This window comes from Dipodomys merriami, unplaced genomic scaffold (assembly GCF_024711535.1).
Source record: "Dipodomys merriami isolate MVZ:Mamm:240054 unplaced genomic scaffold, mDipMer1.0.p SCAF_44, whole genome shotgun sequence".
NCBI lineage: Eukaryota > Metazoa > Chordata > Mammalia > Rodentia > Heteromyidae > Dipodomys > Dipodomys merriami.
Genome location: NW_027206002.1, coordinates 3,577,787 through 3,598,745, shown reverse-complemented (window position 1 = coordinate 3,598,745; position 20,959 = coordinate 3,577,787). Strand labels below are relative to the sequence as shown.

Genomic DNA, 20,959 nt, shown 5'->3' with positions numbered 1-20,959 from the left:
AGACACTGATGGCTGAAGAAATTGGTAGTATCCCAGGAGCCTGCTGTGAGTGGGGGTCAAAGGACAGACTTTTTGCCTTCTAGCATTGCTTTAAGGGACACTGCATCTGGCTGACACCTGACATCCTCAAACGGGATGGCAACTGGGGTGCCTGGACTCCATTTGGCTCCTGCTCCCGCACCTGTGGCACAGGTGTGAAGTTTAGGACCCGCCAGTGTGACAACCCACAGTGAGTTGGCCACTTTCCATCCCCCACCCTCCTGAGTGGCAGCCACAGTCCCCAAAGACCCTCTTTAGCTGAGCCCCATTCTGCAGGGCCCTGATGGCTGCCACATGCTAGTTCCAGACTACCATTCTCCTCCTCCTACCTGCGAGGAAGCTGAGACCCAGGGGTGGGCTCAACCCTTGTCTCCAGTGCACTGCCCTGGAAAACTGATCTCCTGACCCCCTGGCCTGAGGACACACAACCTTGCTGGTTTGCAACCCACTTCAGACACAGGCTTCCTCTGTATTTTAGGGGGTGTGGACATGGAGAAGAGATAGGAAAGTTAGGGGAATGTTTTACACCCCACCCCCAGGCTGAGTGGCATCAAGCAGTGGATGTTTGCTTTCTTATCCAGCCCAGCCAATGGTGGCCGCACCTGCTCAGGCCTTGCCTACGACTTCCAGCTCTGCAACCCCCAGGACTGCCCAGACACCCTGGCCGACTTCCGGGAAGAGCAGTGCCGGCAGTGGGACCTGTACTTTGAGCATGGAGATGCCCAGCATCACTGGCTGCCCCATGAACACCGGGATGGTGAGGTTCAGCCTTGGGATTCTGCATAGGCCTCAGGCAGGGATAGACAGGTCTCATATTATCCCGTGCCTCTGATCCCGCATGGAGCAAGGCTGCCAGAGCACTTGGGCCTGACAGCAGAGTTCACTTGTGGCCAGTGTGGCTGCAGGTATCCACTCCTGGGTTCAGCTGGAGGCTGGGCTTTAATGCAGGTACCTAAACACTGGATGTGACTAAGGATGCTGAGGAGAGGCTGAGGGGCCAGAGGCTGAGGGTAGCAGGCTCCACAGTCGCCATCTGGTGCACGAGACTGGAGTTGCATGGCTGGGCTGTTGTAGTGAAAGGGGGCAGCTGACTTTGCCAAATCATCAGATGACCTTTGGCCTTCAACTGTTAGGTTTCTCAGTTTACAGGTGTTGAAAGTACAGCTCCAACTACGTTAAGCATTTAAAGGGATTTATTTAGTGATTGGTAGAACCGAAAAAAATCTGGTAGCATTAGATAGTGAGAGGCCTGGGTTTCCATAGGACACCATACTCAAACATGGTGCCATATTTGTATGTTTTCCTTCCATGTATTTAATGCCTTAAAATAACCTAATACCATGCAAATACTAGCGTTGTCATACTGTGTTGCTTAGAGAAGAAGATCAACAACAACAAAAAAACCCCAAATATTTGTATGTGCTCAATACAGATGCAACTGTTTTAAAATATTTTCCATCTAGGGAAGTCGAGTTTGCAGACTTAGGAGTGGGTACAGAAGGTCAACAAGAGATATTCTATTTAGGGCTCTCTCTGTCTGCTCTTCCCAGGGAAGTAGGCAGGGAAAGAAGGCTGGTGCCATGTGGCTCCACATGATTTGTGATGATGTAGCCCCCTGCTGTGTGTCCTACTCATACTAATGCAAAGCTTGGCCATAACAGCAGAAAAGGCTGCTGTCTACCAACCCAGGCGGGCATTTTTCGTTGCCTGGGATAAAGGCTGAGCAGGGATGGTTCCAGAACCTGGGATTAAATTAAGTCCTGCTTGTATTCAGGACTTCATAGATGGGTGATAAAATCTCAGAGGAGGCCTATGCCTGTGAGTCCAGTGGGGAAAGTTTTGTCTAAAGGCAACAACTCAAAGGCTCAAAAGACACTGAGCTGGGACAGTGGTTGCAGCCCCCTTTCCCTCACGGGTGGGCAGGTGAATTTGAAGACCCGTGGGAGTTTCTTCTACAGATACAAGAAAGCTTGGTGCTGACTTGACACTCTGCCGCTTCCCTTCTAGCCAAAGAGAGGTGTCACCTCTACTGCGAGTCCAAGGAGACTGGAGAGGTGGTGTCCATGAAGCGCATGGTACATGATGGGACACGCTGCTCCTACAAGGATGCCTTCAGCGTCTGTGTGCGTGGCGACTGCAGGGTGAGTGTTACCAGGCCAGCCTGGGACCCGGGCCTCGGTCTTCTGGGTCTCAGCTTCCACTCCTTGGGAAAACGAAGACAAAGTTTACACAGGGTCCAGAGAAACACAGGCTTTCAGATTTCCCCTTCCCATGGCAGGAGGGAGTGGGGAGGGAGGAGCAGAGGTCGAGGTTGAACTAGATCCCCGGAGGATTTCTCAGGAAACCTGGGGGCTCTGTCTCATATTGACTGGGGGGTTCGGGAGTTCCCCAGGGAACTCCTGTGCAAACCACCCAACCCTTATACTCCACAGAGCCCTGCATGAGCTATGGCTAGGTCAGCGTGGCCCAACACAAAGCTAAGTCAAGCCATCGTATATTGGGGATCATCCATATATCCTTGGCTTCTACTAACTAGTCAATGAAGAAATACGGAGGAGCGGCCTGGGGGGGGGGTTGGCACCCCCCAGGTGGCATCGCCTTTGTACTGGCAAGACTTCCATTTGTAATAAGTGACATTGTGGGAAGGCCAAAGCCATTGAGAGAAAAATTGTCTTTACATCTCCCAAGAGGAGGACATAGGAGACATGCAGGGCCTCCCCAGGAAGCAACAGGTCTAGCCTGGAGAACTTTTGACTGGCCAAGCAGGAGGCCCTGAAGTTAATCCCCACTACTGAAAAATAAAAATAAAAAGGGGGGGAAAAAGTATGTCTCAGTGTGAAAGATAGACGGCAACAGCAACTTTAATAGTGTCAAGATCTAACAGATCAGTAGTTTCCTCCATTTCCCTTTTGCTCCACTTCTCTGGCACTGGGAACAGACTCTCAGAGCTACTGTTTTGAGCCACAACTGTGGCTCCACATTTTCTGAATGAGCTCAGTTTCTGGTTGGTGTTATTGGATATAGAAAGGAAAAAAAAGGAAGGAAGGAAATGAAGGAGGGAGGAAAGAAGAATGGAGAAAGGGAGGGAAAGACAGGGTATGAAGAAGGAAGACTCCAAGAGCAAACGGAAAGGAAGTGAGTCTCTGCAGGCGTGGTAGAAGCATCTTTGAGGGAGCATTAGCTCAGAGCTTCCAGGCAGCCAGAGCAAGAAGGAAAATCCATGATGCATGCCATCATGCAATCTGGAACAGCCATGGGGAGCATATCATTGAGGGCCAAGCTCATCTCCTTCTCTGAGATCTGTTCAGAAGTGGCCTTGGGCAGGGCAGCATGGTACGCGCTAGGCCCCACTGAGCTGCTGTGGCCCTGGGAATGGAGTGCTACCAGTGTCAGAGAAAAACCTGAGTGTTCTCGTCTCTGCCAGGTGGCCCTGGGGTCCATCATTTAGCAGAATCATTTTGGCTCCCGGAGTGGCAGACTTGAGAGGATCAGTTAAGAGAATAAAGGTGAAGAGTCTCAGCCAGCTCCTGTCACTAGCCTGCCCAATACCTGAAGACAGACTTCAAGGGACATTGTATTTCCTAGCCAGAGCCAGGGGTAGGGATGTGCTGTGCCGGTGCTTCTGGAGACGGGCAGCGTGCACAGCAGGGCCAGGCCAGGCTTTGACTCACAGCCAAAGGACAGATGTGCTCCTCGGAGACCAGCTGGGCCAGTGGCCCTGTGTGGGCGCTGTAGCGGGGCTTTCCAGATGTAGCTTCTCAAGGCCTGCCTTGCTCTGGGTTCCTTCCTCCTCACTGCATTGGAACCACAGGAAGGGAGATGCAGATCAGGAGCTGCAGGAGGGGAAAACAGGTGCCAGGGGTTCTGGGGTCACCAGCCCCCAAGCATGGAGACATTCTCAGCGCTCCCTGCCTCCCTTCTCCTGCAGAAGGTGGGCTGTGACGGGGTGATCGGCTCCAGCAAGCAGGAGGACAAGTGTGGCGTGTGTGGTGGCGACAACACCCACTGCAAAGTGGTCAAGGGCACATTCACGCGCTCGCCCAAGAAGCACGGTGAGTCCCACCTGCCACCCGGACCCCGAGCGGAGCAGCCTCAGCACCTGATGCACAGGCTGAGCCCTGCAGGGCTGGGCCCGAACCTCCCCTGGGGCTCTGTCTGAATTCTGGACTGTTTAGGGCTGAGATCTGGGAGGGTCAGAGGGGGAGAAGGAGAACTTGAAGTTAAAGCAGCCATAGTCAGAACAGACAGAAGAGGGAGAATGAAGGCCCAGGTCACAGGATCAGGACCAAAAAATTCCACAAGTTGAGACTTGGAAATCCTTATTAGGGCTGGTAATGTGGCTTAGTGGTAGAGTGCTTACCTAGCCCTAGGTTCGATTCCTCAGTACCACATACACAGAAAAGGCCAGATGGCTCTGTTGGCTCAAGTGGTAGAGTGCTAGCCTTGAGCAAAAGAAGCTCAGGGAGGGGGGAGGGGGGAGGCTGGGAAGGGATGTGAAGGGTAAACCAAGGAGGAGGCTGCAATGCTTGGTAAGAAATGTACGCATTATCCTGCCCATGTAATTGTAACTCCTCTGTACAGTATGTTCACAAATAAAATAAAATTAAATTAAAAAAAAAAAGAAGCTCAGGGACTGTGCCTAGGCCCTGAGTTCACACCCCAGGACTGGCAACAAAAGAAAAAAGAAGGGAAAGAAAGAAATCTTTATTAGAGATCAGAGGTTAGCAGAGGACCCCTTCCCTAACCTCCAGGGAAGCCCAGCCTGCCTGCCTCTTGCTCCCTCCATTTCTCTGTCTCCAGCTAGCTGTCAGCAGGACTTTCTTCACTGGCTTTCCTGGTCAGTGCAGCCAGTGGCCCGCTGGCCTCTTTTTATTCTGTCTCCACAGGTGATGAGTCTGGGGAACTTAGTCCAATTTTTTTGTTACTGTAACAAAATATCTGTGATTATGAAACTTACAAAGAAAAGTTTGTTTAGCTCACAGTTCAGGAAGTCAAGATGTCTATACAGCATGACCCTTACTCTGACCACAGCCTCTCTCCTTTCATCACATCGTGGCAAATGGCACCATTATGGCAGACGTGTAGGCAAGGAAAAGAGAGATCACAGGGTGAAAGAGAAAGCTAAAGTCAGGAGAGGTCCCACCTCTTAACCACCACCCCCCCTATCACCACACACTGGGGACCAGACTCCCACACATGAATCTTTAGGGGGCACATTCAAGTCATATCCAAACCACACCAGTTTCTTTCTAGGCTGTGCTTCTGCCTACACCTTGTGTGGTCCTGTCTGCATTTTGGTAGATTCGGCAGTCTATATCTGAACCGGAAGAGGCCACTTTGGTTTGCTAATTGTAGAGAGCCAAGGGAAAACATGCAATACTTGGCTGGGGCCAGCGCCAGGGAATGCCTTTCCTTTGAGATTAAGTGCTCAATACTGGCCTTGTCAAAGGCAATGTGGTCCAACCAGGCCATGAAGTTTGCAGAGGGCCTCCTACCTAGACAGGCAGGCACGTTAGAGCCCTGCTCTGGATTTCTGTCTGAGCTTTCAGTGGAGGAGGCAATGGGAAAATCTGATGATGGGCAGGACGCACCTTCCAGCCCTCGGCTGTGGCTGGTCCCAGACCCAGTATCTTTCTGATGGGTGGGAAACCAAAGCCTGGGAAATACAGTAGTCTTGGGAAAGCCAGCCATGGAGCCCACGAGGTCCCTCAGATTGTCTGACTTTGAGCTGCCTTTTCCTTTCTCATTTGCTATTCTTTCTTTCTACTCCCAAAGATTACATCAAGATGTTTGAGATCCCTTCCGGAGCCAGACACCTGCTCATCCAGGAGACAGACAGTGCCAGCCACCATCTGTGTGAGTGTCAGAGCTCAGACAACTCCATATTTCCAAGTCCTGGCTCTTCTTGGATGGGAAGAGTACCAGGGGTCTGAGGCCTGGGTTGTGTGACCAAGACCAGAGCGGGGATACTCTAACTGACCACATAGCTGCAGCCCCTATCTACCACCCACCTGGACGGTCTTTCTGGGGCTCATCTCCCTGTGGGAAGGCCAGAGTTTGGGCTCAGAGGACTCCCCCTGGCAGCAATGTAGAGGGGCCTGTGTTCAAGCCAAGCCATGCCTCTCTGGCCTGCAGAATGCTGGGAGGCCCCCATTAACCCTTGGGAAAGGATGACAGGATCAGGTTGCAGGGTGGTACGCCGCACATACCCACCAGAGGGCGCCAGAGCCCACTGTGGGATGGGATCATTCCATCCATTCACATATTTTCACTTTATTTATTCGTTTATGCTGGGGATGGGACCCAGGGCCTCACACATTGTAAGCATGTGCTCCAGCCCGTTCATGTGAAATTCAAGAGATTCCACCTGCCATAGGGAAGTCTGACAGCTCTTGAAAATCTGCATGTTCTCACAACTCTGGTGACCCTGCCCACGTGGCAGCCTCGGCCTGTGAACTGGGCATTCCCTGGCTGCCCAGAACATGACTTAAGTGCTTCCCTCACCTATTACCAACCCCCAAAGGAGTTTTCCAGACTCTGTCTGCTGGGTAGTTGTCAGGAGACTCCAGTGGTGATTCTGGGGGCCACTGGACAAGTCCTTGCCCCCAGCCAGGCTTTCCCTTTGTCTCCAGCTCTGGGAAGTGGGATAGGGGTGGGAAACTTCCAAATAGCCACAGTCAGCACTCCAGGATGGTGACCAGCCCTCACTCTCTTAGTATGCATTGCCCTTCCTTTCTAAAAGGACACGTGGTAAGTGCAGAAGTGGTACTTGCTAAGTAGCAGTACTGTCCCAAACTATTTCCCACGGAGTCTCTGAGGCCGGGGTCCAAATTTCTTTGGCAAAAAGCAGCAAGTGCCTGAGCAGTTTAAAACCTGCTGACCTGACACTGGGCGCCAGTGTCTCATGCCTGGAATCCGAGCTTCTCAGGAGGCTGAGATCTGAGGTCTGTGGTTCAAAGCCAGCCCTGGCAAGAATCTGTAAGATTCTTATTTCCAATATACCACCAAAAAGCCAGACGTAGAACTGTGGATCAAGTGGTATAGTGCTAGCCTTGAGTAAAAGAAGCTCCGGAACAGCACCTAGGCCAGATCCTAGGTAGGACTGGAGCATGAGTACACACACACACACACACACACACACACACACACACATGCATACACGCATGCATGTACACAGACCTGCTGGCTCCAAACTAAGGCTTTCTTTACAACATGGATTGCAAGGACTTGTACAGGAAATGATTTTTTTAACCTGTGTCCTATTATCCTCTCCTCCCCTCAACCCAGTCACCCAGCAGCCCCTATGGCTGCCTTCCATACTGCAGGCAGTGTGGTGCTTCCTGGCCAGCCAGGTTCTCTTGGATGGTATAAGGAGACCCAGTGGCCCCCTTGGGGAGTGAAAGGAGCTGGTGGGGCCATGTCCAGGCCATAGTTACAGATGGATGCAGTACTCTGCCTTCCCAGCTAAATATCAACTCATTCCCAACTCCCACCCATCCCTGTGCGCTGGGTCTAGCACATCCCTGCACCCGGTAGAGATGCTCTGGAAGCCTCTGCATTTGTCAGCTTCACCTTGCCACAATGAAACACCTGAGGCAATTGACTCATAGAGAGAAAAGGTTTCCTTAGCACACCATTTTTGGAGGTTCAAAGACATGGTGCCTTAATTGCTCCAGCCCTGATGAGGGCAGCGCATGGTGGTACATTGATGGGAGGGCATGGAGGAGCAGAGGGAGAGCGGTCAGGGTCCCTCAGTCCCCTTTCAGGGCCATTCCCAATGACCTAAAGGCCTCCCATTAGGCCCCACCCCTCACAGGCTCCACCACCTCTGAATGGCACCTCCCCATCCCAGAGACGAAGCTTTGGGGACACATTCACATCAACCTCCAAGTGCCACTGAGGCCCTGGTTAGTGGCAGGGAGGTGTCCTTAGCAGCTGCAGAGTCACCTCTGAGGGGAACCCTGGAGCCTCCAGGACTCAGAAGGGCCGATCCAGAAAGAGCCACGTGGAGGGTAATTATTTAGACTCAAGCCCCAGAGCAAGATGTGACCCTCCCAATGTGATGTGGACTATGAGAGGCAAGGGGCTCTGCTCCCCACCATGCCCCGGGCCATCCAAAGCCCAATGCCCTGCGGTGTCTCCCCAAGCGGGTCTGGGTCTTGCACGTGAGTGACTGTGGCCGGGCGGGGGGGGGCTCCTTTGCCATTCTCAGCCGTCAAGAGCCTGGAGACAGGCAAGTTCATCTTGAATGAAGAGAACCACGTGGACCCCAATTCTAGATCATTCATTGCCTTGGGCGTGGAGTGGGAATACAGGAATGAGGACGACAGGGAGACGCTGCAGACCATGGGTCCCCTGCACGGCACCATCACTGTCCTGGTGAGTTGGGGTGGGCCGGCTCCCCTCCTTGCCGCCTGGACATGGGAACCAGTGGTCTGGGGAGGGCTGGAAACCCTGAGCCTCTCTGCATGCTTCAGGCCACACACTAAGCAGACTCTTAGACCTGCTCTGGCCCCAAACGCAGTGTTAGAACCAGGAACAGGCACTGGGGCCTTGGGCCCTGCACCTGCCCCAAGAGGGATTTCCATCACCTCGGTCCCTGAGTTCAAGCCCCAGTAGCCCCCTCACACGCACACACACAACACCAACAATAAAAACCACATATCCTGTCTTTCGTGTTCATTTGTTGTCAAAATGTTCTGACCAGGCAGCAGCCCCTCCCCTATAAACCCATCGAGTCCCAAAGAAATGTGTTGAGAGCCAGGCATGGTGGAAAACCCTGGTCATGTCAGCTATGCTACAAGTGTAGGTAGGGGATCACAGTCCAGGGCTGGTCTGGATAGAAACAGGGAAAAAAAATAACTCAAAGTTCAAAAAAGAGACTTGGGTCTGTGGCTCAACTACTAAGAATTCTGGCTTAGCAAATGTGACACTCTGAGTTCAAACCCAGTACCTCCAACCAAAAGGACCAAAGCAGCCGGGCACTGGTGGCTCATGCATGTAATTCTAGCTACTAGGGAAGCTGAGAGCTGAGGCTCACTGTTCAAGGCCAGCCCAGGCAGGAAAGTCCATGAGACTCTTATCTCCAATAAACCACCAGGAAACTGGAAGTGGTGCTGTGGCTCAAGTGGTAGAGCGCTCGCCTTGAGCTGAAGAGCTGAGGGACAGCACCCAGGCCCACAGTTCAAGCCCCATGACCGACCCAAAATTTAAAAAAAGGATCAAAGCCACCGAAGCCACTGACCATCTTAGCAAAACACACTGCAGGACATGAGATAGTTGTATGGTGAGCTCCTGGCTGATAGAACTGCCATCCTGCATCCAGAGAGAGGATGGTGCTAGTCCAGGAAAAGGTTCAAATTCAAAATCCCAAATACATAAAAGACTCCAAGTACTGTTTCTATCGAATGCACATCACATCTCTCATCAGGAAGTTGGGAAATGGTAAGGCCACACCGGAAGTCAGGGACCGTCTGCATTTCCCCTTGGGGTCATGGTCCAGTACTCAGGGATCTGACTGAGCAAGGAGGGTTTCAAGTTCTACATTGTCTGCGAGGGAGGGTGGACAGCGAGGCAGACCCATGCACAGCTGTACGTGTGTGGGCTTAGGTTATCCCAGAAGGAGATGCCCGGATCTCACTGACCTACAAGTACATGATCCACGAGGATTCGCTCAATGTCGATGACAACAATGTCCTTGAAGATGACTCTGTGCGCCACGAGTGGGCCTTGAAGAAGTGGTCTCCTTGCTCCAAGCCCTGCGGTGGAGGTGAGGGGTGGGGGGGCTTCCCATTGTGGGGTTCCTGGGCTAGATAACAAGAAGAGAACTACCAAGGGCTGGGGCTCAGCAAGGGCAGGAGCTTGTACTCCTACAGGAGGCCTGAGCTGGGTGGACGGTCTTCTGGATGAGGGGTTTCAGGCAGAGAGTCAGCCCCCTCCAAGGCCCTTTGGGAAGAGGGAGGTCTTCCCCATACCACTGAGCCCCCCTCGAGTACCCTGTGTCCAGGGTCCCAATTCACCAAGTATGGCTGCCGCCGGAAGCTGGACCACAAGATGGTGCACCGAGCCTTCTGCGGCGCTCTCCCGAAGCCCAAGGCCATCCGTCGAACCTGCAACCCCCAGGAGTGCTCCCAGCCTGTGTGAGTGCCGGGGGGTGCGAGGAAGGGGACCCCTAGCCCAGTGTCTCCCTCAGAGGGAAAGGTCAGAGGCCACAAGATCCTCCATGAAGGGAGGGGCAGTATCTGAACCTTAGAGCAGCTCAGGCCCTGGCATGGCCTTGGGGTTTGGTGGCTCATTCCTCACCCACCATGTCTCATGGACCCCCCCCCAAGATGCTGCAGGTTGAAAGGGACACCTCGGCCTCCAAGCCAGAACACTAGTATAACCTTGGAAGTCATAGCAAATGGGGGAAACTGAGGCTCAGAGAACTGACTTTTAGTGTAGAGACACGTTTCCTAAGCGGTGGTTTTTGGTCTTCAGGCTCTGGGGCTTGGGGGGAGACTCCATTTCTGGGTACAGGTTTCTTTCCGGGGTATCTAGGAAGATGGCAGATGGGGGTCACAAGAGACAGGGGGACTAAGGGAGTTCACTCTAAAAAGAAAAGATATAATCCACTCCTTCGGGTTGGAAGCAGCGCACCAGCCAGGGCGCACAAGTGTCAGATACCAAGTTCGAGTCTTGGTCTCAGACAAAAAGATAAAGTGAGGCTGGGACAGATTAGAAGCCTGAGGGGTTAGGATACATTATAATGGACAGATGCACCGTAACCACCAGGCTCAGCAGCGTCTCCAGCCGTGGACATGCGTAGAGTTATCCAAGCCTCCATGCAAACCCACACACAGCCAGCCCCTTTGCAAGAACAGGAAAAAGGTTCACCCTCTACCGGGGCCATTCCAGACAGGGCCACAAGAGCTCAGCCAGGCTGTTTCTCCGGGGCTACAGGGGGCTGACAGTGTACCACCCTGCCCTGGCAGGTGGGTGACCGGCGAATGGGAGCCCTGCAGTCAGAGCTGCGGGCGGACCGGCATGCAGGTGCGCGCCGTGCGCTGCATCCAGCCCCTACACAACAACACCACCCGATCCGTGCACACCAAACACTGCAATGACAACCGGCCCGAGAGCCGCCGGGCCTGCAACCGAGAGCTCTGCCCTGGTCGCTGGCGCGCTGGGCCCTGGTCCCAGGTAAGTCCCTCTCGGTACCTTACCCTTGATCCCTCCCCCCCCCCCTCGACCCCCACTGAGCTTGGGAGGGACTGAGGGGGCCTTCCACTTTGGGCGCAGTGAGGGCTGTGATTTCCAGAGTCTTCTCTGGCAGCCCTGGTGTGTTGGGGACTTCCAAGGCCACCCAGAGGCTCAGTCCCCACAAGGACTCTGGTGGTCTTGTGGTCACAGTGTGTCACTGGGAGAGGTTGTGGAGTGGACGGAGTCAGCTGATGGAGATGGCGTCTGAGCCTCCTCCAGATTGGAACCCCCACTCGGGGCGGTGCCCCCCTTTGACTGGTGACTCTCCCCTGACAGTGCTCAGTAACCTGCGGCAATGGCACCCAGGAGCGGCCAGTGCTCTGTCGCACAGGGGATGACAGCTTTGGCGTCTGCCTGGAAGCGCGGCCTGAGACAGCCCGGATCTGCAGGCTTGGTCCCTGTCCCCGTAAGCTCTCTGTTGTGCTGTGTGTGTATGCTGGGGAGCAGGGTGGGGGGGCATCTAAGCAAATTCTTCTCTTTCTTCAAACTGGCTGGACTTGAAGACATTCCTCACTGGGGCTGGGCTTTCCCTAGAGGGAACGGAAGGGAGAGAGGGTGGCATTTTGCCCCACGCTGTTGTTGGGCCAAGCCTGGTGCAGACAGGGAAAATGGGCTTACCTCAGCCCAGCACGGCCTTCCCAGCCCTCTTGGTAGGGGTTATGGACTTCTGCCAGGGGCTAGTAACAGAATACCTCCTGCAGATTCCTGGCCTAGTAGTACACACAACTCCCCTCTCCTGGTCCCCAAGAGACTCAAGACTCCCTCAGGAATGGCCCAAGGGCTGGGAAGGTGGCTCAGTGGTAGAGTGCTTGCATAGCATGCATGAAGCCCGGGGTTCAATTCCTCAGTGCCACATACACAGGAAAGGCCAGAAGTGGTGTTGTGGCTCAAGTGGCAGCAAAGAAAAAGTGATAGCCTGGAGCAAAAGAAGCTCAGGGACAGTGCCCAGGCCCCGAGTTCAAATTCCACAACCGACAAAAAAAAAAAACCAGTGGCTCAAGACTATTTTTGCTTCTACTAAGGAAGGAATGCAGGGAGAGGTCAGGTGTACTTAAACCTTGGACCCTGGACTGGGGAGCGGAGGGATGTGGAGGGAGAGGGAGGAGGAAGATCGGGAGAAGAGACGGAAGGAGAGAGTGGGGAAGGCCAAAAGGCAGGACCAGTTTGTCCCTGGGGGGCCAGTGATGACCCCCCAAATGAGTTGAAGTCCTTTCTATTGCTCCCCCCACCAAGGGATACCAGTGTCAGAGCCATGTTGCTTGGGGTGGGATGAGTGGGGGGCCCACCCGGAGACCCCAGCAGCCATGCCCCCCTCTCTCCCCTCCAGGAAACACCTCAGATCCATCGAAGAAGAGCTACGTGGTTCAGTGGCTGTCCCGGCCCGACGCAGATGCACCCATGGCGAAGACCTCGTCAAGTAACCGACCCATTTATAACTCTGCCTCTGTCCTGCAGTGCATGCCCCGCGCCTTGTGGGGCCTGCCCTGGGCCCCGCTCCTCTCTCTGTATGGAAAGCTGCCCTGATTGCGGGGTGCACGCCCGCATCTCTCTTTTTCTCCGGGCTCTGTGCCTGGCAGCTCCTTGGAGCTTGTAACACCGGGTTGTGAGCGAGGCCCGGCCTTGGGGAGCACCACCGGCCTCTCCTTGCTGTGGGGGGAGGGGGCCGGGACCTGGTTGGCGATAGCTCGTAAAGGGGCAAAGATCTGTCGTGGTGGTGCCAGAGGGGCTGGAGGTCAAAGAGCAATCGATCGTGCCCATTTGGCCCTGGTGATGGGTGCAAGCCGGCACACACACCCCCTGGCTCACAACGCCCCCTGCCGTCGTGGAGGCCAGGCCAGAGGGGTCTCTAGGCCGTTGAGGTGTTGTTTTGTTTTGTTTTGTTTGCGTCGCCGTGCCGGGTGATCAGACTCCCTCCTTCCCCACCTCACCCCCAAGTTTCCAGCAGCATCAGGAGCTACCTGCTCCTCTGCTGAGTGTGTCCTTCCGCCTTGTGACACTGTGGCCTGCTTCTGACTGGCCTTTGCATCCGGCCCACGCCGCCCTGGTTTCCCCCCCCCACACACACACACCTCCCCCTGTCCTCTCAGGGGTCTGGTCGTGAAGGAGGAGACAGAGGGACGTGTCCCCTCCTGGGGGACACAATTCCTATTCTCTGTCCACTTGCTCCAATGGCCTTTTCTTACCGTGTGCATAAGACCCCGTGCAGAGGGTTGAGAGTACGAGAGATTGGTGATTGATCGATGGATGGATGGATGGATGATTGATTGATGATTGATTGTGTGATATGGATTTGCCTCGCCTACCAGTGTGAACAAACTACAGAATTACCTCAATTTTTATTGCTTTTGTGCTTAGGAAACAAACAAACTATGTAGAACATGCCTTAACGTTGAAAGGTCACAGGACTGGCTGCTGAGTCCAGCCTCAGTGGGGGACGTGGTCCAGGGAGGAGGCGGGCACCAGAGGTCTAAGGGAAGAGTGTCCAAGTCACCCACTTTGTTTTCTTTTTTTCTTTTTTGTGCCAAGGGCAAGGTTTCTAGATGCAGATGGGGGCCTTGCTCCTTCTGCTGAGGGAATCCGAGCTCCCGGAGTCCTGGGGACACTTGTTCCATCCATCTCCGTAAAAAAAGGAGCCCCATAAGGATACCCACCTGGCCAAATGGCGCTGACTGTTGTGTGGAGACCGCCCCGCATGGCGTGGGGGGATCCAACAGCGCGGCCTTACTCCCAGAGGGTCACACACCCCGGACCCTTAGCTGTGACCAATGTAGCACTCCTGTCTCGCCCCTAGGCCAACTGCATCAATTAAGAACAAACCTGCTGGACCACGGATCCCAGCCTTCTCCTCCTCCTCCTTTTCCTCTTCCCCCTCCTCCTCTGGCACTAATTACTGTTATGTAAATAATCGGTGTGTAACTGCATACTAATCTTCATGACTGTTAACTTCCAGCTTTCACGAGGCAATGTGGGTGATCTCTGTAGCCGGGAAGGCACAGCGTGGCTCCCAGGCATTGCGCTCTCTTGTCTATATGCACTTTGGTTTATCAGGGATATTTTATTAGTGTTTTTGTATGTATTTAATGACGTATGATTATCGGTTCCATTGTTGTTGTTGCTTTTCTGTTGTTCTTTTTTTTTTTTCCTTAATGAGACCACATTAGCGTGTGCCAAAGTGACTGTGAAAAATGACCTTTTATTCTCACTAATGATGAAAAGACCTGTCATGCATCCCACAAATAAACTCAATAAAAATTCAGTCAAACTGGGTGCTTGGGTTTGGCAAGCTAATGGCTCGTTGTCTTCACCTTCATGGCCACCACGCCAGGGAGCCAGGGAGTTGTTCTGCAGCACTGATTAGGGTGCCGACTTGACCGTAATGACCTCACAGCCCGTCCCCTGTCTACCACAAGGGTTTGGGTTCATTCTCTCATTCTCTCTCTAAAAAAAAAAAAAAAGTATTTCCCAACATGCAACAGTGCACTGCATGATTTGGAGTTTCTGACCTTTAATGCGAAGCAAAGTCTAGGTTCTCTGATCCCACGTGGAGTCTCAGAATCAGGAAGAACAGTTTAGAACACCCCTGGGTGGCAGTTGCTCACACCTGTAATCCTACATACTCAGGTGGCTGAGATCCGAGAATCTTGGTTCCAAGCCAGCCCAGGCAGGAAAGTCCGTGAGACTCTTATGTCTAATACACTACTCGGAAAAAGTTGGAAGTGGCACTGTGTCTCAAGTGGTAGAATGCTAGCCTTGAACACAAAGATGCTTAGAGACAGAGCCCAGGCCTGAGTTCAAGCCCTAGGACTGATTTAATAAACCAAAACCAAAAAACAAAACTTAAACAGTGAAGTGGAAATGTAAGCTCCTGGTCGCCTGTCCATGCGCCACCACCAGGTCACTGTCCTGGCCCCAGGGTCCATCCTAGTTGTAACCGTCTCTCAATATTGTCAGGGCACTGGTTCAGGTTCTCTGGGGACTCAAGACCCTTATATAAAAGAGCCTGGTATTTACGTACAACCTAAGCACATCCTGCTGTATAGATTAAATCATCTAAAGAGCACTTAGGATGCCTAATCGCATGTAAATGCGATGTTCATACCTGTTCTTCTATATTGCTTGTGGAATAATGACAAGGAAAAAAAAGTCTGTGCATGTTCAGTAAGATGCATTTCTCTTTTTGCCAAATATTTCTGATCCATGGGCTCACCAATGTGTAATTGTAGATACGGAGTAACAACTGTAGTCAAGTTGTTCCCAGCTGATATTACCATAGCCAAGCTCTTGATTTGTGTTGTTCTTTTTTTTTCCAATTTTTTTATTCACTGACTTATTTCAGTGTGTGTGTGTGTGTGTTTGTGTGTGTGTGTGTGTGTGTGTGTGTGTGTGTGTGTGTGTGTGTGTGTGTGTACTGAGGCTTGAACTTGGGGCCTCGTGCACTCACTAGGCTTTTTTGTTTGTGGCTGGTGCTCTACCATTTGAACCACACCCCCAGTCCAGCTTTTTGTGCTAGCAAATTGGAGATCAGAGTCTCACAGACTTGTTTGCCTAGGCTGGATGGATTTCAACTTTCAGCTCTCAACTGCCTGAGTAGGTAGGCTTATAGGTGTGAGCCTATAATGTCAACCCAGTTGACATTTTCTTTTTTTTTGGGGGGGGTCCAGTTGTGGGGCTTGAACTCTGGGCCTGAGCGCTGTCCCTCAGCTCTTCAGCTCAAGGCTAGTGCTCTACCACTTGAGCCACAGAGCCACTTCCGGTTTTTTCTTTTTGCTTATGTGGTGCTGAGGAATCGAACCCAGGGCCTCAGGCATGCAAGGCAAGCGCTCTACCACTGAGCCATCTTCCCAGCCCGACATTTTCATTTTTAACAATGGCAGGCAATGTAGCTGCTTGGAGAATGTCCAGAGGGAATCAGACAGGGAATTCCTTTATGGAAATAGGTAAAAGGGAGCCATGAGCCCAGTCATCAGTGCTGACTGTTTTACTTACCCAGTGAGTACTGAACAATTCTGTGGGTCAAGCTCTAATCCAGACAAGCTTTAACCAGGGATCAGCCAACTTTTTCTACCAAGAGCTAGGTATTGTGGCTGAGAAGCCACTATCACACTGCTCAATACTGCCCTTGTATTGGGAGAGCAATGACAATAAATGGAGTGTGGCAGAGTGTCAATAAAACTTTATTTATAAAACCAGATGAGAGAACAGATCCCTCTATCACCATTGCTTCCTGGCTCCTATGGCAGATCTTATAACCAGCCCTTATCCAAATCCCCACTTGTATCCCGAGGAGCGCTGAGGTCAGTGGGGTTTTCACAAAACTTTCCGTCTCAGTGGCTACTTAGAGAAGGGAGGAGGGAAAGGGAGTACAGGTGAGGCTCTGTGTCCCCTCCCCTAAACCTCAAGCAGGACCATGCTGATTTGCCTGCTTCTTGTCTTGGGTGTCTGAGAAAAGCACACTCAAGTGTAAAATCCCCGAGAGCCACTGTCCAGGCCCGAGTGTAAGACCTTCACCCTCTAGTCCACTGGTGAGCGTTTCTCAATCAGTTAGGACCACCTGGGCTTTCCCAGGACTGGTCAGCTTGTGCAGTGAGGGCTGCAGCCAGTCATGTTTCCTCTTTATTTTGGCCACTTAGAAGTACAAGATTCATTGTTTTGGGTGTGTGTGGGCGAGGTGTCTGTCTGTCTGTCTGTGGTAGTATGTGCCGTGAATGTTCTTGCCTGTAGCTTTAGTTGATTTCTAGGTTGTATTTTCTGCCTCAGACATTTGTAGCTTCTTTCCGTTTATCTTTTTTAGCTTGATCTTTGGGACTTTTAGGATGATGGCACAGTCAGGCAGCTCCGGTCACTTTTAGATGACAATTATATGTGAACTTGCAGGCTGGGAGGGAGTTGGGAAAAGATAGACCAGGGGTCTGCGGAATAGGGAGCTTTTACCTCCTAAGAGAGCTTAGGCGATGCTTCAGAGGCTGAAAGATGGATGTTAGAAAAGGAAATTCTGGAGCAGAATGACTGGATGAGCTGAAGAGAGAGCAAATGATACAGAGGCAAGCAATGGAAGGAGCTTTTTTTTTAAAATTAAAACCATGGTGCAACCCAGAGGCAAGGCAGCGTGGCCAGACAGGAGTGGAAGAGAGGCGTGGACAGGCTGGGAAGGACTTGGAGATGAGGGAGCAGGAGGGGCAGGGACACCACGAATCCGGCTGAGGTGTCTGAAAGGCCACTCACTGAGGCTGCTGGTGCCATCTGATGCCATGAACTTGGGCTAGATGGGTAAGAAGGTGCCAGGTGTCTTTGGACTCATGGGAAGAGTCAGGAGCATGTGCCCAGTAGATAGCTGTGTTCAAAAGTTGAAAACTCTGGGAGTTTGGGGTTGGGGGTCACCCACCTCTGAAGAGGAAGTACAGCTGGGAGCAATGGCCCTTGGTGGGAGCGGAGGGTCTATTCCTACTGGGTGCACAGGAGAGCTACATGGCGATGATGCCTGCTCACTCCTCCTCCATCCCACTGTCCATCCTTGAATTAGGGGATGAGGTACATGGAAGGGAAGGTGCATCAGGAGCTTACGTGAGGGTATCAGGAGCCATCACTGTGGAAAGAGAGCTGAGAACATGGCTGGCGGGGTGGGTCCCAGTGAGCTCTGAAACCAAGAATTCACAGTGGATCTCATCGCCCTCTTCCGTCTGATGTATTCCTTGACATTGAATGGGTTGGGTAAATCCTGTCCTTTTTCAGGTTGTGGGTGGAATGCTAGGGGAGAGGGAAAGGGGTGTGACATTTTGGGTCAAAAGGGAGAGGGACAGCCAGAGAGGGATGATGGCCTTGAATCCACGGAGCTGTGGGCAGAGGGGGGTGGGCTAGGGGAAAGACAGCTGGGCAGGGAGAGACCTGGCCCTCTGCAGAGAGAGCCAGGACTCTGCATGCTGGCAGGACCATGAGGACCAGTTTCCTGTGTGGGAAAATGCTGGACAGAGGGTGAGCGTTTAGCAAAGCATTCGGTTTGTTTGAGGAAGGCTGCCCAGTGGATGGGGCCGAGGCAGGGCAGGATGCCAGTGGGTAAGTTGAGGCAAGTGTAGATAGAGAAACACATGCACTGGCCACTGTTCAGAGCACCTGGGAAGTCTGAGTCAGGATGGGGGTGTGGCAGGGCACACGGGAGCTCACAGCCAGGCTCTGGGATTGGCGCTTTTAGGTTTAATTTTGTTATAGTCAGGACTTGCTAAGTGGCATTGGGGTCGCCATGAGGGTCTGTAGTGTGAAGAGCCGGCCAAGTTCCATTCTTGTAAGCGTTGGTTGAAATCACTCTGAAAGAGCGAACATCTCAACCTTTGAGACCCCGGAAAAATCCAGCTGCAGCTGGGGCTTTGCTTACAGGAGGGGCACGGGGCTCGATGGATGCCACCCTGCTAGGCACGTGGACGCCGCGAGCACACAGACTATCGGTGCAAACGCTCTGCCTCTAGGCTGCCTCTGGGCTCTTTCTCACATGCCTTCTCCAGCCGCTGCACCCTGCGGGGGGCACCAAGTCCCCCTTACCCTGTCCTTTGGTTATTTGTCCCAATTTTCTCTTTCAGAGGACCACTGCCAAGGTGACAAGTCAATGTTCTGTAGGATGGAAGTCTTGTCTCGCTATTGCTCCATCCCAAGCTACAACAAACTCTGCTGCAAATTCTGCAATCTGCAAAACAACCTCACCGACCTGGACGACCGGGCAGAGCCACCGCCGGGGAAACACAACGACATCGAGGTGTTCATGCCCACGCTCCCAGGACCCACCCTAGCCACGCAGACACAGCCTTCGCCGGGCGCCCCCCCGGAGATCCCTCTCAATGTCTCCAGTGTCAATACCTCCAGCACCGAGGACCACCCAGAAACCAATGCTCTAGATGTCCCCTACAAGGTCCATGGCCTGGATGACGAAGCCCAACCGCCCAACTTAATCCCCCGACGACCGAGCCTGTATGAAAAGACCAGGAACCAAAGGATCCAGGAGCTCATTGATGCAATGCGGAAGAAAGAGGCGCGCCGGAAGGCCTAATAAAATGCAAAGAGCATCGTGGCGTTCATGTTTCTTGCTTGTAGAGATATTCCATGGGATGGAGAGCAAATCTTAAGTCGTTGGACATGAAGCCAAAGTTCCTGATTCTAAAAGGTTTCATGGGGGGTGGGGGGAGGGGAAGAAGGGAATGACACTGTGTATGTGTGTGTACATGTGTGTGCATGTGTGTGTGTTGGTGTACGTGTGTTGGCGTGTGTGCACATGCATGTGCATAAGGCAGTCAGGTTAGACTGTATATTCTTTTGCTGGACGAGGAATCACCTGAATTGTGTAATAGTGTTGGGTGCAGAGTAGACAGGACTGGAGAAGAACGGGAAGCAAAAGGGAAAACAGGAGCAATTGGATTTTCCCAAACTGCTGAACAGTGGATGGCAAGTTCACTGTCCCTAGGGGATATGACTAAGACATTTCTTATTGGGCCCCAAATCAGGGGCACTGTTAGGACACCCTGAGATTTCCTTCATAACTAAGCAGTGGTCAAGATGAGCTCTCCAGGGTCCTAAGGACCAGGCCGGTGCTGAGGATGAATGCAGTGGCCAGTTTGGGACAGTGGAGACACACTGGGAACTTACATACACCATGTTAGAGTGGTTTGTGAGCTGTGGCCATGGCTGCTAGGGTGAAATCTGTCTTCCTCCAGGAGCCCTGGCTTGGCTTTTTCAAAAAAAAAAAAAAAAGGCATAGAGTTTTGTTTTTCCTATGAAAACTCTGTCTTTAAGTCAACTCTAAATAGTTTAAAGGAAATTTGGAAGACTCTTAGGGTCTGAATCCAGTCTCAATCATTAATTCATCACCGGGGGTTGTCTTGATCATTAATTAAGAAGTTCACAAAAGTCATCTCATTTGGTGCTCACATTGTACTGTGTTCAAATCTCAGCTGAGCTTGAGCTGTGATGCTAATTCTCCCCTCCCCCCCCCCCCCCCCCCCGGGGAAAGTGATGAGACTCCTGGAACTAGAGAGGAGGACAGATCCAAACAGGAAACATGAGACGAAGACAGCAAGGAAGACAGTAAGTCCCTTCCCCTCCACCCTCCGGCCTTGCTTGCTGGACCATGAACTCTGCGATACAGAGCCCCAAGCTTCTCCTCCAGCCAGCCTTTCCCAAGGGCATCGGAGGATGTGGGGGGCACCTGCTGAGTTGTAAGTGGACCATGGCCTAAGAATCCATCGTTCTGGGGTCAGAATGCAGCCCCCAGGGTGTGAGAGGCCTTGGACAGCTTAGCTTTGTAGGACAGGCTCCCCCTATCTGGTTCTGGCCTGCCCCCCACCACCTCATCCCTCAGAAGTTTGAGACCCCAGGACCGGGGGTACAGGCCTCTAGTGAGGGAGGGGGAATAGAGGAGGAAAAGGAGAGAAGCTTTGCCCTTTCAAAAACTTAACTTCTATCTTTGTCAGAAAGATGTTTCTTTGAGCCAGATGTGGGGCGGGGGGGGGAGGAGAAGGAAATGGGGGAGGGGGGAGGGTGCTCACCTTGACCTTTCATGACCTTGGTGCTTTGTGAACATGCGGTTCTAGCATTCCAAAATGAGACCCAGGGGCACGCGAGCTTCTTAGCTGGGCCTAGTGGGTGGATAATGCTGGAGTTTTCATGTGTAGGAACCTTCTAGAAGCTTTGTATTCTCACC

The 20,959-nt window shown here is 52.6% G+C and overlaps 1 protein-coding gene across 1 annotated transcript in view; it reads left to right on the top strand.

The window, feature by feature from the left end:
- Positions 1–19,325, top strand: part of Adamts2 (ADAM metallopeptidase with thrombospondin type 1 motif 2) — a 154,933-nt gene extending 135,608 nt beyond the window's left edge. The window contains exons 11-22 of the mRNA XM_069993809.1: positions 84–229; positions 621–796; positions 2,047–2,180; positions 3,968–4,091; positions 5,815–5,895; positions 8,252–8,418; positions 9,649–9,808; positions 10,046–10,178; positions 11,013–11,220; positions 11,557–11,686; positions 12,608–12,697; positions 18,849–19,325. Coding sequence (XP_069849910.1) covers positions 84–229; positions 621–796; positions 2,047–2,180; positions 3,968–4,091; positions 5,815–5,895; positions 8,252–8,418; positions 9,649–9,808; positions 10,046–10,178; positions 11,013–11,220; positions 11,557–11,686; positions 12,608–12,697; positions 18,849–19,312 — 2,013 coding nt within the window. The 3' untranslated portion in view covers positions 19,313–19,325. The remainder of the gene's footprint in view (positions 1–83; positions 230–620; positions 797–2,046; positions 2,181–3,967; positions 4,092–5,814; positions 5,896–8,251; positions 8,419–9,648; positions 9,809–10,045; positions 10,179–11,012; positions 11,221–11,556; positions 11,687–12,607; positions 12,698–18,848) is intronic.
- The last annotated feature ends 1,634 nt before the right edge of the window (positions 19,326–20,959 follow it).